The following is a 19006-nucleotide window of genomic DNA, read 5'->3' as shown; positions in this document are numbered from 1 at the left end:
AATGCACCCTCATTTAAGATCACCTTCTCAACACCCATTAACTATTGTATTTTATTTCTTTGGCGCATCAAAAAATCATTAACACCCATCATTCTGGTTTCATAATGCATTATTGTCAAAGAAGATAATGTTAGTTACAGGACAATCAAGGACTGAGGACTAAAGATATGTTTTTAAAATGTTATTGAAAGTCAAAATATTGTTACACTTATTTAAAGGCTGGTCTCTGGCCATGGCAATTGTGCACAGGGCGAGGACAGCCTTATTTCTCCAAGTGCAGATGGCTAGAAAATAAGTTATTTAAACTGTACACAAGGCAAACAAAAATCTGATAGTCGATTGCTTGTAAGAGAAATATCATTTGTAATTATTATTATTATCGCCAGCTCTGTGTTTCCAAAGAAACTTGATTCTGTACAAGAACTGGGCATTGTTAAAAAATGGTGTCTTGCAATGAATCTTGTGTTCCACATAAGCAAAGAATTCCCTGTGATATTGCTACACTGATGAACCTCAAATGTTTGTGCCAAGGCTTTGCATTTTGTAAGGTCTGCTTACTTAGTGAAAAGAGGCTGTTACCATGGTCACAGGAGTAAAAACCTAAGACCCCGTGAGATATTAACATTCCTCACTCTTGGAAAGAAGTAGTTTTGTGGTAGTTTCTTCAAAGCCACTGACCCTTTCTTTTGTGATGAGTTTTCCCTTTTGTTTTTCTTTTTCCTTTTCCATGACAGAGAAGAATCAGAAATGAATCTTAATCCAGTGTAAATAGTCCAAGAGTGAAGACCATCACATTGTTTAATTATTGAGGCTGCTTACTACAAAGAAAGTACTCCCTACAAGTTTTAACTACTCTTAGTGACAGCAAAGTAAATCACTAAGGCACAAAAAAGGCCACAAAGATTTGAAACTAAATTGGCTCCCCAAATATAAGGACAACTGAGCTGTTCTTTCTGCACTGGAAATGATTACTGCATAGTTACCTTCTTTAAAGTGGGTATAGTTTAATATGTCTTTCCTCAATCTGCTTACGAATCACTAGAAATGTTCAGAGCAATGTAAACATAGAGAAATCATAGGTTCCATGATATTTTATTTAGCATTTTATCATGTAAATCCATATGCCTGTATGTGTGAATTTACAAAAACACACACCAGGGCACAAGTTAATGAAGATCAAGACAACTGAATACATATCAGAGAAAATGGTGCCTAACTACGCTGGAGTCCAAAATCATTTTTCTATTTAAAGACACATTGGATGGAGCTCAAAATGGATAGCCAGTACACATGATACAAACTCTGGCAGAAATGTTCTATTAAACTAATGGCAACTAACAACATGGTTACATCCCACTCTATGTGGAGCTGCCTTTGAAAACTGCTCAGAAACTTCAGCTGGTCCAAAGAGCTGCAGCCAGGCTGTTAACTGGAGCTAACTAGTTACAGGAGCATACAACTCCCTTGTTGCAACAGCTCCACTGGCTGCCAATCCTGTGCAGTCAGGCCTATTAAGTTGAGAAGAACTGAGTTTTTAATGCTTGGCTATTCAAATTCTAATGGTTTGTATTTTAATATATTATATTTTAATTTATAACTGTTTTAATCCTTAAAATTGTTTAATTGTTTTTTTTTTGTTTTTTATATTTAGGTTTTTTAATATTTTGCATTGTTTTTACATTGTATTGTCTTATACTTCTTCGCCGCCTCGTGTCCCTATATTGGGAGAAAGGTGGAATAAAATAAAATAAAAATAACAACAACAGCATTGTACACCCTTTGAAGTTTCCAAATCACTAACAGCAGCTTCACACGCAACAAGTTACAGTTGCCAATGGGGCACTTTACTTTTAATATAAATAAAAGGAGAAAGAAAAGGCCCACATGAAGAGATAAGACTGGAATAGAGGTTAGCAGTTCTAGCATCCACATTGAGATATGGGGTTTTCTGCTTCTTAGCTTTGTTCCACACACCTTCAGAAATAACCAAGCAAACCTGTCTTTTAGGCTGCATCAGCACTGCAGAAATAGACCAGTTTGAAACTGCTTTGACTGTCCTGGCTCAATGCTATGGAATTCTGGGGTTTGTAGTTTTGTGAGACATTGAGCCTTTTCTGTCAGAGCTTTGGGGCCCCATCAAAATAACAATTCAAAGATTTCATAGCATGGAGCCATGGCAGTTAAAGTGGTGTCAGACTAGATTACTTTTGCAGTGAGGATGCAGCCTTTGGTCCTGATTTTTTGTCACACCAGAATGGGATATGTTAGGAACTGGCTGATATCGAAGTGGGAAAATTGCAGCTGTCCAGATGCTGCTGGACTGCAATTCCCATCAGCTCCAACCAGTATAGTCTGCAGTTAAGGATAATGGGAAATGTAATCCAACATCATCTAAGAACTACAAGTTCCTCTCTGCTGGGTTATTACATAGTTTTTCTAGCCCCCCCCCCCCCCCACAAAAAAAAAATCTTACATAGGAAATCAAATGGTTAATTTTATTATAAACAACTACAAAATGCTATCAACATCACTACTGTTGACATGAAAAAAAATCACTTACATCACTGTTGTTTTACTAGGTCAGGCATTACAAGTTTCAAATACACATATGTCCCAAACCCCCACTTCTTATAACGCAAAGCAAGAGGAGAATAGCCAGGCTACCTCCATCATGCCCAGGGCAGGTTGGTGCTGAGAGCTACTTCCTCAAGCTTCCACCTGCTCTGTTTAGGTCACAGAGAGGCAAGAGCAGCACCTACGTGGCAAAACAGACAACCCCTGACAAAGCCGGATTGGGGTCGCAGCAACTGCCTGCTGTGGCCCAATCCAGCCAGAATCCGACCACTCCTATTTGGAGCAGATTGAAGCCACCCCACTGCAGTTTCACCTGGCTTACAGCCAGCTTGGGTAGGTGTGTCATCTAGACACCACGCCTCCAAATTGCCTGGAAATCGTGTGGAGCGTAAACTCCAGCGTGACTTCCAAGCAACTTGGGGGCATGTCACAAGTAAGTGCCACAACCCCAGCCAGCTTGATGCCAGCTGAAGCTGCCAATCTGTTCCAGCCCTATGCATACCTCCATTGGCTGAGCCCTCTCCTCCCTCCCCATCACTTTTCCCTTGAGTGTTGTAACTTGATTAGTCTGTAAAACTGAGGAAAGGGGCAGGCAAATCAATTCTTTGTAAGCTGTCTTGGAAGAATATTTGGCTAAAGAGCAGCAAAAAGAACATTTCTGAAGAACAAAAAGAAAAACAGTTTTGAAAGTGAGCAATTCAGAGCTCAGAAAAAACAGAAAGGAAAAACAATGTTGGTGAGGTCTCAGCCTCACAAACCTCAACATCTTCAATGGCTACCGGTTTGTTTCTGGACACAATTCAAAGTGCTGGTCATGACCTATAAAGCCCTATATGGCTTAGGTCCAGACTATTTGAGAGACTTCGGGGCTCTACAGATGAGTGGCATGTAGCTGCCCCTTTTAGCCCCGGATCGGTGCCGCAGCAGCCACATGCAGCAGCACCAATCCGCTTCCTGTGGGGAACAAAAAGAAGCTTCCTGGAAGGAGCGCCATAGGCACGCCATTTAGGCGCTGTGCACAACGTGTGTCATCATGGCACACCTATGACATCTGGGCGGCACAGTGAGGGCTTGTAGTGTCCAGACGCTTTGCCCTCACTGTACCTATAGGCCAGCACAAATTGCTGGTCTGTACAGCCCCTGTATCTCCCCATACAAACCTGCCAGAGCCCTAAGATCTTCAGGGGAAGGCTTTCTCTCGATCCCACCATTGCAGGTTAAGAGAGGAAGAAACAAATTAAAGCTTTCTAAATAGAAATGCATAGCAAATTTATGCTGGAAAACAAATGAAGCAATATCAAAATGCACATTATTCCCTTCCCTCTTCAGTATTACTTTTCTTTTTACTGATAAAACCAGCCTTCTCTAGACTCTCGCAGAAAAAAAGACAGCAAGCTTTAAAACACAGTACAAACATTTACAATTCACACTAAGCTGATCTTAATTCTAGAGTGGTTACAACTAGCTATTCAACTTGAATCCTTTACTTGCCAGTCTATTACAATGATTTCAGAGCTATTTATTTTGGCTTGGATCACAAATTTAACCTTATTTGTGCTTTTCAGTCTAGCACATAACAGATCTGGCTTTTCCCCAGTCTACAATAAAGGTAGTGGCTTTCATCACATAAATAAATGTAACATTTTAGTCACAACAGCGAAGTTACAATATATTCATTTTTGTCCCTAAAACACACACTGAAAAACTTAATGGAAAACTGAGGGAAAATGGGTGTTAATTTCCAGCAGTACAAAGTACTTTACAATTTTATTTGTCATGGTTATTTACAGTGAGATTTTATATCCATCAAACTCAAGTCTCATTGATTTTCAGCAAGATTGACATATTGTGCAGTATGGAAATGTGCCTATTCCCCTAAAGGCCACAGTTGTAATGTATTTGGTATTAGTCAAAAGACCTAAAAAGAAACCTCAACAATATCAAAAATAGGTTCACATTTGACAGTTATTAAGGAGGAGTCACTGAAGTTCACTTAGGAACAGAATAAATGTTACTGCACATGATAAGTCAGTTTTCTGGAGGTGTGGCTCAACTTCAATAAGCTATATGCTAACACATACAACCCATTCACTTTCACTTTGCTCCTCTCAGCTACAGTGACCACAAAATATATTGAAAATATACTGTGTGAGCACACAGACAGAGGACATGTAATACTCCAGATGCTGTTGTTGATTACAACTCTCATGATTTTTCAGCATCGACTGCATGTAGGGATGATGGGAGTTGTGCTCCAACATCTGGAGGGCCACACATTCTCCATTCCAAATGTAGTACACTCATCCCTCCACATTTGCTGGGGTTAGGGGCACAGGACCCCCGTGAATGTAGAAAACCTCAAATAACAAAAACACTATGTTTTTACCTGAGAGAACACCTCTCTAGCAATCTCTAGTGCAGTTCTGGGATCCACATATGCCAGACATTGACCAAAGAATTGCACTGGAGGAGCTACACATGCCTATTGGAGTGTTCTCTCTAGAAATCTCTAGGTCCTTCAGTGTGACGTTTGGTTAAAGTTGACCACAGAGTTGTGCTGGAGGACCTAAAGATTCCTAGAGAGAACATATTAATAAAATCTGTGACTAATCAAGTCCACAAAAGTCAAAGCCACAAATGTGGAGAGAAGAGTGTATTTCATTTAGACTAAGATTCCTAGCTTGTCAATCCCAAACAAGCTAGGAATCATAAGCCAAAAAAAAATCCACCCTCCCATAAAACCACCTTGCCATTCTGACTTACCAAGAACACTACAAACCAGGAGCCTCAGTTCACACAATATGCTAAATAAAATGTGAAGGCACAGAACAACAACAAAGAACTTTCATGCCAGCATTCTCTGAAGATGCCAGCCACAGATGCCGACGAAATGTCAGGAATAAACTCTTCTAGAACATGGCCACACAGCCTGAAAAACCCACAGAAAACAAACAACAAAGAAGTTTTTTTAAGAGTCATGGTGGCAAGGAGGAACCAATTGGGAACAAAAAGGCTGTGTGCACCAGTGCACAGGTCTTCACAATATACCTGAACTTTTTATCTGACTGTGCAAGAAGTTGTTATACTGAGAGGGGAAAAAAGCAATCTTACAGCAACATTATTTTAAAATACCGACCTCCACAGGGGTGAGCTGAAGAATTTTCTCTAAGCACTACACGAATGCCCACATCTTCAAAAATGATCTTCCATTTTTCTATTATATTTATTGAATTATCCTGGTAAGCGGAGACAGTATTGAAAAATTGAGTTTAATGACTGACACTGGAAAGTTAGATATGATATTATATTAATGGATTTAATACTTCGATGCTAACAGCACATTAGATTTAAAAAGAGTCTAATGTACGTAAGTGTACATACCGTACTAGCATCATTAAACACAGAGAGTTCAACGGATCCTTGGAAGTCTTGCTCCAGAACAGACTTCAAACATTCATCCAGCCAGCACTCAGCATTGTAAACTGGCAGAATTACAGACTAAAGTGAATAAGAAAACATAACACAGCATCAGGCAAAATGCATCACCATTGTGTATTCTATGATTCACTAATAATAACCATGAAACAATAACACAAAGTACTTTTCTTCTACCCACATCATGAAAGATACCCAATAACATCTGGGGAGAGGATACAATCCCTTTCCCTGGAGTTGTTTTTTTTAGCCCTTATTATCAGTAATAATTGTTGTCATGTGCCCTCAGGTCATTTCTGATGGTGACACCAAGGAAAACCCATTAAGAGGGTTTCTTGGCAAATCTGTTCAGGGTGTGTATGCCTGTCTTCCTCTGAGGCTGAGAGAGTTGTGACTTTCCCAAGATCATCCAGTGGGTTTCCATGGTTGAGCAGGGATTCGAACCCTGGTTTCCAGAGTCATAGTGCAATGCTCAAATCTCTAGAACAGATTGGCTCTTGCAGACTCGGGGCAGCTGTGGCTTCCTTGATGAAGTCTGTCCATTTGGAATGCAGTCTTCCTCTTTTCCTGCTGCTTTCTACTTTACTAAACATTATTACCTTTTCTAATGAGTCTCAGGATATGGCCAAAGAGCCACAGTCCCCATTTAGTCATCTTGGCTTCTAGGAAGAGTTCAGATTTGAGTACTTGCCTCTTTTCCAGAGAAGCAGTAGTTAGCAGAACTCTAATAGGATTGGGTGTCATCATGTGCCCCTCCAGAGGTTGTCAGACTAAACCCTCAGCATTCCTCATTACTGACTGTACCAACTAGAGCTACTGGACCTACAGTCCAACAACATCTGAAATGCTACAGTCAAGCTTAGGGAAAGCACTTCTTCCCAAGCAACATACCATGTTTTGAAAACAATCAGATGGAAAAGATTTATTTATACTTCTGGTGTCTTAAAACAAATTTTAAAAGTGATGGTGGGACTTTGTTTATGATGAGTAGCTCCTGAGCACTTAACTAGGCCTCTGTCAGAAACACAGAAATGTTTTTCACATCAAGGTTTAAATATACACTACTAATGGAACCTGTCCCCATCATATTAATGAATCTAGAACACACCCAGTTACAGAGCCAAGTTTCAAAATTAACACCAGGAAAGTAGACTGGAGCCTAACAAACACTATGTGCTAATACATGTGACAAACTCAAAACTACAACTGTCATCTCTTTATGCTTTGGGACATGATTTATTGTAGAGAATGACAAGCAAGGAAATGTTTGAGCACCCTCTTCTCCACTTTAGGGCTTCAGAAATGACTTTACTGTTAAAAAAAAGAAACTATGTGGGAATTGTTACACACATTTGCAATTCTTTTGCAAATTCAGATACTACAGGTTGAATCTCCCTTATCCAAAATTTTGTAATTCAAAATACTCCAAAACTGTCCACATGGGTGGCTGAGACTGTGACACCTTTGCTTTCTGATGGTTCGGTGTACACAAACGTTGTTCCACGAACAAATATATTTAAAAGAGAATGTATAAAATTACCTTCAGGCTATGTTGATAAACTGTATATGAACATAAATGAATTTTAGACATGGGACCCATCTCCTAGATATATCATTATGTCCACGCAAATATTCCAAAATCCAAAACACTTCTGGTCTGAAGCATTTCAGATAAGGGAGACTGCATTGCAAAAAAACCATAATGACTGCTATTAGCATCTACACCACTGATGTGATCAACAACAATACTGTCTCAAGGTGCATCTACACTCTAGAAATAATGCAGTTTGACACCACTTTAACTGCCATGGCTCCATCCTACAGAATCCTGAGCTTTGCAGTATTGTGAGCCACCAGCACTCTTTGGCAGAGGAGAATAAAGCTGTGGTAAAACTACGAATCCCAGGATTCCATAGGATGGAGCCACAGCGCTTTAAAGTGGTGTGAATCTGCACTATTTCTACAGTGTAAATGCTCCCTCAGTGCTGAGGATACAGCTCCTGGTCACTCTACAACTGGACCCAGCCCCGAATATTCCTGAGGCCATCTGCATCTTCATTCTCCATAAGGATGACCAGATGTCCTCCTTTTTCCAGGACATTTCAGCCTTCTGCCCCAGAGGAATTCCAAAACGTCCTCCATTATAAGCATGACAAAGAAGAATATATTTATGTTTATATTAGTGTTTCTAGTGTATTGTAATCCAATCTGATAATTTTACAGTTAGCCCTTCATATGCATGGATACTTTCTCCACAGAATTAACCTTGAGGCTAGAAAATATTCAAAAAATATATTAATTCCAAAATGAAAACCTTGATTTTGCCATTTTATAACAGGGACACCATTTTGCTATGCCATTGTATTTAATGGGACTTGAACATCCAGAGATTTTGTTATCCACAGGTGTTCCTGGAACAAAACCCCAGTGAATAATAAGGGCCACACTACTAACTTTTCCTGGCAGCTCCCAAGACAGGATGACCAGACATCCTCCATTTCAACCTTCTGTCCAGGAGGAATTCCAAAAGGTCCTCCATCATGAAGATGGATTTACACTGACATCAGTGCTTTTACCTGTTATCTGGTAATCAATCTTTATTTACACTTCTTAGCCCCAGCAAGACATGCTATAACTTAAAACCATATAAAATATATAACGTAAGGGATCAGACTAATGGCAACATACCCTAGATCTATAATTAGATAATCAAAAATAATCTCCAGCACTGTAACCCAATTTGATAATTTAATTATATATAACCTTTCTATTTTATATGGTTTTAAGTTATACAGTTGCCCCGCTGTTTTTGTAGGGGATCCGTTCTGGAGCCCCCTCCACGCAAAAACGGAAACCCTATTGGCTTGAATAGTGGCATACCCCTGAGGGCACACACCCCATTTTAAATCCCTCTGTTTGCCCCTTGCAAGTAAGCGAGGGACGCGGATTCAAAGTCCGCACAAACAGAGGGACGGCTGTATATATATTTTTTTTGAGTGTCCCACATTTTACAGTGCCTTGTCTTCCTTTACAGTTCGGACATCTGGTCACCCTTTCCACTGGCCTTTTTACAGCCTTTTTTGTTGTTAACCGCTCTTGAGTGTTGTCATCTTGTCTTCCGGTGAAAATTTCAGGCTCTATCTATTCAAGGCCCCATTCATTTGTCCTTTTGGCTGTCCATGGGATCCTCAGCGCTCTTCTCCAGCACTACATCTCAAATGAGTTAATTTCCTTCCTATCTTGTTTCTTAATCACTGCCTTTGCTAGTGCCTAAAAACAACCAAGAGGGTAAGGAAAACGTTACGCAACCTACCACCTCAGTCCTAGGGCTTTCTTTGCCTTTGCCGCCCAGAGGTGCCATGGGTTGCAAGTGGGCTCCTTCCAAGAGGGGAGGCGATGGAGTGGAAGTGGGGCTGCCCTTGGGGGCTGCAGCAGCAGCAGCAGGGGCCTCTTTTGGGGGAAAGCCAGGCAGGCCACCAGGTTCCTCAGAGACCTCCTCCTTGGCATCCATCACTTACTACTAGTAGTAGTAGTACTACACACTGAGCAAAAACCCACAGGAGAAGCTGCAAGGCAAACCACCAGCACCTGGCGTCTCACAATATTATGGCAATAGAGGCCATACTGATGGTGTGGCTCAAGAGGCTTCCTTTAAAAGTGGCCCACTGCAGCACTACATCAGGCATCCATTTTGTGTAGAAGGTTAGAGAGAAAGGTGGAAGGAAGTGGGAAAGAAAACCCAAAACACCTGGGGGGGCTATAAATGAGGGCAGGGATATATATACATAGATATATCAGCAATGGTAGAGAGCCTTATGAATAAGTGACCAAGTGGGACATTGATAAAGGAGAAGAAAGAATGGAGCAAGAGAGCAGGAAAAAGCAGCAAGGAAGAGGAGAGCCAGGCGGGAGGAACCAAAGAGAGGATGCGGGGGGGGGGGGCGGGGCGCCCAGCTTCTTTCCCTTCTCCCCCCCTCCCCGCACGCAGCCATGGAACAGTCCAGCCCGCTCTCGCTGCGCATGCGCTTCCCTTGAACCCTCTTCTCCTCCACTCGCTCTATCTCCCGTTGCGTCTTTCCCCTCCAGGAGCAGAAGAGATGTTGGGCTAGAACGGCAGCAGGGCGACTGGTTCCCAGACTTTGGTCCTCCAGGTTTTTTGTGGACTTCAGCTCCCAGAGGCCTCAGCCACCGTGGACAACGGTGTGGAGTCTTGGGAGCTGAAGTCCAAAAAACCCTGGAAGGCCAGGGTTTGGTTATCACTACTGGGCTCTATAGCAAGGCTCTGGTTTTCTGAGGGAGCAAGGAAAGTGGAGGAGGATTGTTAGGAGTGTGCCCCTGGCAGGGTGACCAAGTGTCCTACTAATCCAAGTGGTTCCCAAACTTGGGGCCTCCAGACTCTTGGACTTCCTCTCCCAGAATTCCTGGCTGTTGGTCCACCTGGGTAGTGCTTCTGGGAGTTGAAGTCCAAATCCGAGAAGGTTAAATATTTCGTACACAGAGATGTTGTAGCACCTTTGAGACTCCCTGAAAGAAAGTTGGCAGTATGAGCTTTCAGAAACTTCAGTCCACTTCCTCAGATATGTATTTGGACTTCAGTCTCCGAAAGCTCAAGCTGCCAACTTCTTTCTTTCAGTGAGTCTCAAAGGTGCTATAACATCTCTCTAATACTGATCCTACAGACTGACACTGCTATATCTTTGAATTGTAGAAGATTAAAATTTGGGAAGCACTGTCCTAACAGCAAAGGAGGACAAGGCACCGCAAAATGTTGGGCGTTCAAGGGGAAAAAAATGAGGACATGACCAAAAATAAAAGCTTGAAACACTCATATAAATATACATTCATGCTTCCTAGTCAGGCTCAAAAGGGAAGACGTTTTGGAATTCCTCCTAGACAGGTTGAAATGTAGGGCATGTCCTAGAAAAAGGACCACGTCTGGTCACCTGAATGTAGGACATTCAAGAACTATCAAGGACATAACCAAATAAAAGCTAAAAACACCTAAATTCATGCTTCTTATGTTCAAAATGGAGGTCATTTTGGAATTCCTCCTGGATAAAAGGTGGGAAAGTAGGACATGTCCTAGGAAAAGAAGAGTGGTCACCCAGGCCTCTGGCAGTACGTATGGTCCTCCTGGATAGAGACACAATTTAAACACATTGTTTCATATCCAGGGGTAGCTGTGTTGATCATGTACAATAACATCCCAAATCCACAAAACGGACACCTGCATCGGGCCAACCAAAATGCACAAAATGCATGTACTGTATATTTTCAAAACTCCACTGGCTTCTTCGTCAGGCAAAGGTGTTAAAACCGTTGTGTGCCTTCAAGTCATTTCTTTTACGGTTTTACAAAGTGTAAGCTAACTGCCCCAACAGTCTGGATACTCATTTTAGCGACTTCCTTGGAAGGATGCAAGCCTGAGTCGAGCTTCAGTCTTTTCACTGGCATTGAACTCGCAACCTTATGGTTTTGAGCAAGTGGCTGCAGTACAGGCATTTAACCACTGCTCCACCCCATCCCATGCTTTAAAAACTTTCTGTGTTAAATGCCTGACTGAAGAGAAAGGTCTTTGTCTGCCAGTGGAAAGGCAAGGGGGCCATGCTGACCTCCCTAGGAAGGGAGTTCCACAGTCCAGAGGCAGCCCCAGAAAAAGTCCCCTCTGGCGTCCTCACCAACCTTACTTGTGATGGGGCTCAAAGAAGCGCCCGAGGATCGCAGAGCCCAGGCCAGTTCATACAGGGAGATATAGTCTGCCAATTAGACTGGACGATGCTATGGAATCCTGGGATTTGTAGTTTGGTGGGGCACCAGAGCTCTCTGACAGGCAAAGCTAAATATCTCACGTAGCTACAAATCCCAGAATTTCATATAACTGAGCTGTGGCAGTTAAAGCGGTGTCAAACTGTATCATTTCTGTAGAGTGGCAGCAAAGAGACACTTTCCACCTAGCTCGTTTGGATTGTTTTATCTTCATCACATTTTGCACATGTTTGGTGGAACACCGTTCAAGGTTTAGGGTCTCAGCATGTCTTACTTTAGCCCCCATTTAGCAAGGACAATGTTCCTGCAACAGCTATACAGTTAGTGTAACACAAGATACTAACAACAAGAAAACATAGTTCACTGGCTGGAGAAGTATTCTGATTGCTCTCTACAGGTCAGCAGTGCTGATTTGTATTACTTTTAGAGACAATATTTAACAGTGTTTCTTCTCTTATCAGCTGTGACGCAATTCAATCCATAGTGACCTTAAGAGTGGAAGAACTAGGACTGAAAATATTTTTATGCAAGTGATATAATTCATCACAATCAGTAACTGTGACATAAAACATGAAGGACAAACTCTGAAACAATACAAAAAATACAAAGACTGATAAGACATTTTGATACATTTAAAATGTCAGAAATTCAGTATAATTTAATACTCACCTTGGTTGTAAACAACTCTAAGACATACAACAACACTTTAGACAGGACTAATGTTGGATATAGCCAACACTGTTTTTTTCCATAACATTTGAAGAAACTCTTGAACCATTTTATAGATGGCACTTCTCCTATATACAGTACCTATAGGAATTTCCTCTACTTCCCATATATCTGAGTGTTCCAATAGTGAACAATGTGCGCCTAAGGCCTTAAATGTAGTCCTAGGCCCCGCTTCCACTTTTCCCCTGTCCTATTTCCTATTGTTCTTTCCCTGCTGATGCTGGTTTTCAGCTTCCCTCTTCAATACATGCTCATAGAAATTGTTTTTCCATGTGGTTGAAAAAGATGAACAAAGTAGATTGCTTCTATGTAAGTGTGCTCAGCCTTCAAGCTACTATTGCGTGGGACACTTCTTACTAGAATTGTTGTGTGGCTGGGATGCTTACAAAACATGTGAAGAATCATTACACATGTCTTACTGTATGTCAGTCTTCTTTGTACGTCTTACAGAGCAGAATGTTATAAATCATCATAATAAAATAAAACTTTTATTTCTATCCCGCTTTTTGTCGAGACAATCAAAGCGGTGTACAAAGATTAAAATACCTCAATATATATATAATCTCTTCCCTGTTTTAAAAAAGGATTAAACAGTATAAGAGCAAAATTCAACAAGTAAAAACTAAAACAATAACCAATACTGATAACTATGGGCCGAGTCATCACATGTGTGTGGGAGTCTTGTATGGCCGAGTATTTTATTCCTGGAACGTTGTGTACAGAGCTTCATGCTGCCATATTAAAGCAACTTTAAAGCATTCTGGCACACATCCTTAGAATTGTTGAGACACAAAGTAAGCCATTTGTGCTAGCCCTCTGGAATTCTGGGTTTTTTATCTTTGCGCTTTGTACAATCAGCTGTATCATGACTTACCTCCAATTTGGCAGAAACAGTCCCGGTTAAGCCTCTGCTGTCCCACTTTTTCAGCTGCTTTTAAAATGTCCTAGGCAGTCTTTCCTCCCCCATCCTTTCCTCTCTATCCTTAGATTACCTCATTTGCTTTAAACTGAATTCAGAGTGGAAAAGGATTTTGGACTCCTGGCAGAAGTTTTCCTGCATGGCAGGGGGTTGGACTGGATGACCCTTGTGGTCTCTTCTAACTCTATGATTCTAACTTAGCACAAAAAGAGGGGAGAGGAGGGGGCAGAATCTTGACTTTCCCAGGAGGCTCCAGCAAAAGCAAACTGCTGCTGCCTCTTAGCTTGTGTACCCTTCCTCATTTATAACTGCCTCATTCCCACTTACAGATGGATTGATTCGACAGCGGAGCGTGGTTCCCACTACATTTGCCCCCCTCTAAAATAATCCACCTGTGGTTCACATTTATGCATGAATCAATTCAAAATGGACCCGGCCGAAGGGTAAATTTAAATTTATTTCTTTCCACATCTGGTTCATACTTGCACAGAATTGATTTACTGAAAAAGACGCTGAAAATATAAGCATCAAAAAGACGCAGGTTAAATGGGTCTAGCGCATGGTCAGCCTCTCAGAATCACTTCAATGATTTGGTTTAAGTGGGAACCAGAGTCGTTTGAACCTGTTCAAACCGATTTGCGATCCGGTTTAAAAGGTAGTGGGAATCAGGCCAACATTTGCCATTCTGACTCTTCACACTCTGGTGTTGGCTGGCCACATGTGTCCCAGTTTCCATTTGTGAAATGTTGAAGTTCATGCTAGAAAGCCTCCAGCTGCAGCTTTTATGAATCTTCTTGGCTGGTATCCTGAGAACTGCTGAGACTCAAAGCAAGCCACTTGTGCTCGCCCACTGGAATTCTGGGCTTTTTATCTGTCTACTTTGAACAGTCAGGCCCCATGCTGTATCACAAAATGATTCTGAACACTTCCCAGAACAGTTTCATACACAGGTTGCCATGCTGCATGACAAAAGGTGTGTGTGTGGCTGCATTTCAGTCTAAAGCTTCCTTGATCTCATGGGTCTCTTTTAGGGTCTTTTGGAATTTGGACAGTAGTATTTTTATTTGTTTTGTTTTTACAGTTATAGTAATTATCACACGCAAATTCAGAAACTTCAGAGTGAAGGAGAAACAACTGTGATCCCGAAATAGATTTACTTCTGGGCCCTTTTCACTGAAACTTATAGGACTTATGAGTAATATGTAAGATTACAGTCACACAATTATAGTTTCCAACACTGAAAGCTAAAAGTCATAAAAACAAATGTCAATGTTACTCTCTGATAACCAGTGTGAGAAAATACATGTGTGCACACACAAATTATGACAGGGTGCAAATACACTTAACTGAATTCCTAACAAAAAGAAGAAGTGGGAAAGCAATTAGGCAGATAAAGTTACTAGGCACCGAGTGTAGTACCCAACAGTATGTCCATGCCAGTGAATACTTGAAGATAACTTTAATCCAAGTGCCAGAAGGAGAAGAAAAATAAACCAAATATAATTTAATAAGCCAACATATTTTGCTATGACTTTGAGCACACAACGCTCTGTGTGTGTGTGTGTGTGTGTGTGTATATGATATGATGCAATACTGTAGTAGATTAATGCCACAATCCAGAGAACCTATTTTGCTGGCAGAATAATAACAGACTATCAACAAATATGTACTAAGGATTTATGCAATTTATATAGTGCTTCTAATCATCATATATTTATGGCTTGACAACAGATTTCCATAACATCTCCCCTGTTAAAAAGGAATGGTAGATACTATTTTTTGTGAGGGAGCATGACTAGCAGTCATTTATTTTTGCCACTGAGTTTTACCTCATAGTCCTGCCACCATCTGAAACCTTGAAGTCTTTACTTTTGACTTTTACCCCAGTGGGCAGTTGAAAATGGCAGTGATGGGGTGAAAATTGTAGGATTTTAACCCCAGACTTCAATTAGGAGTAGTTTTAGTGGAGCATTTAACTTGAAATAGGTTTCCCAAGGGGCAACTTTGACCAGCCCATGGGGATCTCATGCATGAGTAACACCCTGTATCATGCCAGACCTGTTTTTTGTTTTTTAATTAAAGAGACAGACCAAGTGGCATTGGCAATTCCTTCTCCGTGCTGACTGGGTGCAGGAAAGAAAATATTTGCTTTAAAATGCACAGGTATAGCATGAACAGTATATGGCTCAGCAGTACAACATGTGAAAATGACCTTGGGATTATTGTTGATCATAAGTTAAATGTGGCCCAGCAGTGTGATGCTGCAGCAAAGATAGTGAATGCTATTGTAGCTTGCATTAACAGACATTTTCAAATCAGGGAAAGTAATAAGCTCTATTATATTCTGTGTTGGTCAGCCCTCATCTGGAGTTGGTCAGCCCTCATCTGTATTCCATTATGGGCATCTCATTTTAAGAAGTATATAGACAAGTTGGAGCATGTTCAGAGAAGGGGAGCAAGGATGATAATAAGCATGGGAATGAAACATATGAGCAGAGGTTGAAGGGGCTGGGCATGTTCAGCTTGGTGAAGAGAATACTGAGGGGTGACATGATTGCCCTCTTTAAATACCTCAAGAGATGCCAGAAAGAGGAGGGTGCTGGCTTGGTTGCTGCTCCAGAGGGAAGGACCAGGTTTAATGGTTTGAAGTTACAGGAGGATAGATTTCGACTGAACATTAGTAGCAACTTCTTGACACTATAGGAGTGATTCAGCAATGGAACCAATTGCTTGGAGGGTTGGTGGGGTCTCCTATGGATTATTTCAGAACTATGCTGAATTCTGGGGATGCTTCAGCTAGAGATCCTGCACTGAGCAATCTGTTGGGCTCAATGGCCAATTCTATAAACACATTTTTGTTACCAGTTGTAACACAATAAGATGCCAGCCACAGATGCTGGCGAAACATCAGAAAGAAACTCTTTTAGAACATGGCCACATAGCCTGAAAAACCCACAAAAAAACTATGTAACACAGTAAGGTTTGGAAAAGTCAAGGTGTGTGTGAATACTTCTGCCAGAAACTGTGGAGAGCCTTCTGCACATGTTCAGACAGAAGCCAGTGCTTTTCTTAGGTGAAAAGCACTCTAGGAAGGCATTATTTAGTTTGGTCATTGATATTATTATATTGTATTACTAATATAGCACTTGACATTTTTAAGTCACTTTGATCATACAAAGTCTACTTCCTCAGATGTTAGCTATCCTGGAAGTAATAATACTGAAAGGTAATATATAGATGAAATAAATAGTTAATATTATTTTTTTCTAAATTAAATGCATAGTTTTATTTTGGAGATTGCACACGTATGTGGCAATATGGCCAACTGAACTCAGTGGGATGTATTTCTAAGTAAATGTGACCAAGCCTCACATCATCATCAGGTCTGAATAATCTAAAACAGAAATGTACTTTTTTTCTGTTTCCTATATAACAGGAGATCTTTAGAAGATCTGGATTGGTGACACAAAAGGCAATGGTTTGAGTTGATGCAGGCAGCTGAATTAACCTTTAATCCTGTTTCCCTGCTTTTGACAGCATCCTGTAACCATGGGGAAAAATCAAAGCTGTAACAGAATAAATCTGTTGCTTTTCTTTCTTTCCTCATGGGCACATGGTTCCTTTGATCCTTACACCACCTCAAATGCAAAGTCACTCACAAAACATTGGTAAGTAGTTAGGATTTCTTGTATGCCTTCCAAAACCTAGTATTGTGTGATCTTTCTAAGACTGTCCAGTAGATCTTGTATCCAGTGGTGAAGATATAATGATCATTTATTTTACTAGGGCAAATGCATGCAAATGAACTCAGTGCTCCAGCTTTAGAATTTTGTTTCTGAGAGGTTAAACATTCTAGTGCATAAGTACAGGAAACATCTGACAACTTAAAATGGGAAAGTGCTTATAGATATAAATCATAAACTGACAAAGGAATGTACACACAACTGGAAAAAATCGACCATAGAAGTCCACAAGATATATTGCACACAGATCTTTATATATTATACAGTCAGGAAGGAAAATAAATTATGAAGGGACTTCAAAGAATCAGACCTTCAAACAGATAGTCTCATTGGGCTTGTAGCACTAATTAACTGCTACAAGGATTAGGATATAAATGAGTCAGTAACATCTGATCTATCTTTGCCTAAAACAAAATAATCCATATACTGTTCTAGTTTGCAGAAAAGATGGAAGGCAACTTTTGCCTTGCATAATCAAGCAAAACTTTGTTTTTTCTTATGCAGTTGGTCTCTCATTCATCCACACATTCCTGACTTCAATTGTTGGTGCAATAAATGCAGCTTGTGATCTCAAAATCAAACTTTGTTATTTCTGATTTAAATATAATAATTAGGTAAAGATGAAGCTTTTACTCAAGTTAATATTCTTATTAATCTAGTGAATAAATGCAAGCCAGATTTAGTTATACAGGCCAAATTATTCTGTGTTATTAAAAATAAAGGCATATCCAGACTGATTAAAAAAAACCCAAACAGTTCTAGATTTCATGGCTGTTCTTTCTAATTTTACACATTTTGTTTTTGTTTATCCCAAAATATTTTCTGTCAGCTCCTCGTATGGTCAGATACTTTTTATACGAGCTCCCCAGGTTGATTTATTTTAACCCAATATAAAATCTGGAAAGAACAGGAACAAAACCTGGGACTTTTAAATCAGTCTGAATGCATCCTAACAGTGAGAACCTAATCCTCAACAAGTCCTTGATATCCTGTACTTTGGGAGGATAGGGAATACTACCTGAGCTGATGGGGACTGGAATTCATTGACCTCTGTGGGGTCCTGCTGTAGTCCAAATGATGAGAGAGAGAAAAGTACCTTGTAGATAGCCCCTTTAGTCACAGTTTAGTTGAGCTCTGACCCACATTCTACTGTGTTACCATTAATGAACTTACTTTGCCGCTGTTCTATTCACGTAAATATTAGTGGGTAATTTTTTTGTATTTGTTGTTGATGTGTGTCATTTCCAATTTATGGAAACCCTAAGGCTTTCCTTGGTGGGATTTGTTCAGAGGAGGTTTGCCTTTGCCATTCTCTGAGGCTGACAGAATGTGACTTGCCCAAGGTCACCCAGTGAGTTTCCATGGCTGAGCATGGACTCAAACTCTTGGTTTCCAGAGCTGTAGTCTAATACTCAAACCATTATGCCACACTGGCTCTTCTGTACTAAGGATTTGTTTATTACATTTATATCTTGCCTTTCCATAGAAAACCTAGCAACAACAAAAGGCAAGAAGATAGAAAATAAAATATGTCACAGTAATATGTTACTGCTGTGCATTAGCCAAAGTGAATATCAATGAAGCCCCAACAACAGCAACAAGAATCTCAATATGATAGTACTGTTGGAGGAGGATTTCTTTTCATTCTGTGAGTTAACCTGTATGTCGAGCACACCCTTCCATCCACAAGGTTTCAGTTCCAGGCATCCCAGCAAATGAGAAAAATGTGCATGTGCAAGCTCCATTGTAGTCAATGGATGGCAACTTGCACACATTCATATCAATGCAGCAGGATGTACACACTACCATTGACAATAATGGGGCAGAGCGATCTATGGAC

The 19006-nt window shown here is 40.6% G+C and overlaps 1 protein-coding gene across 1 annotated transcript in view; it reads right to left on the bottom strand.

Annotated features, from left to right (window-relative positions):
• Positions 1 to 9923, bottom strand: part of LOC149322092 (queuosine-tRNA galactosyltransferase-like) — a 311900-nt gene extending 301977 nt beyond the window's left edge. The window contains exons 1-3 of the mRNA XM_089534373.1: positions 9323 to 9923; positions 5956 to 6072; positions 5711 to 5810 (exon numbers count right to left, since the gene is read on the bottom strand). Coding sequence (XP_089390499.1) covers positions 5711 to 5810; positions 5956 to 6072; positions 9323 to 9520 — 415 coding nt within the window. The 5' untranslated portion in view covers positions 9521 to 9923. The remainder of the gene's footprint in view (positions 1 to 5710; positions 5811 to 5955; positions 6073 to 9322) is intronic.
• Between the last annotated feature and the right edge of the window lie 9083 nt (positions 9924 to 19006).

The sequence above is a fragment of the Sceloporus occidentalis genome, unplaced genomic scaffold, assembly GCF_023333645.1.
Source record: "Sceloporus occidentalis isolate IW3139 unplaced genomic scaffold, rSceOcc1.0.p SCAF_1, whole genome shotgun sequence".
Lineage (NCBI taxonomy): Eukaryota > Metazoa > Chordata > Lepidosauria > Squamata > Phrynosomatidae > Sceloporus > Sceloporus occidentalis.
The sequence above is the reverse complement of the archived record's forward strand: the minus strand, read 5'-3'. Positions and strand labels throughout refer to the sequence as shown.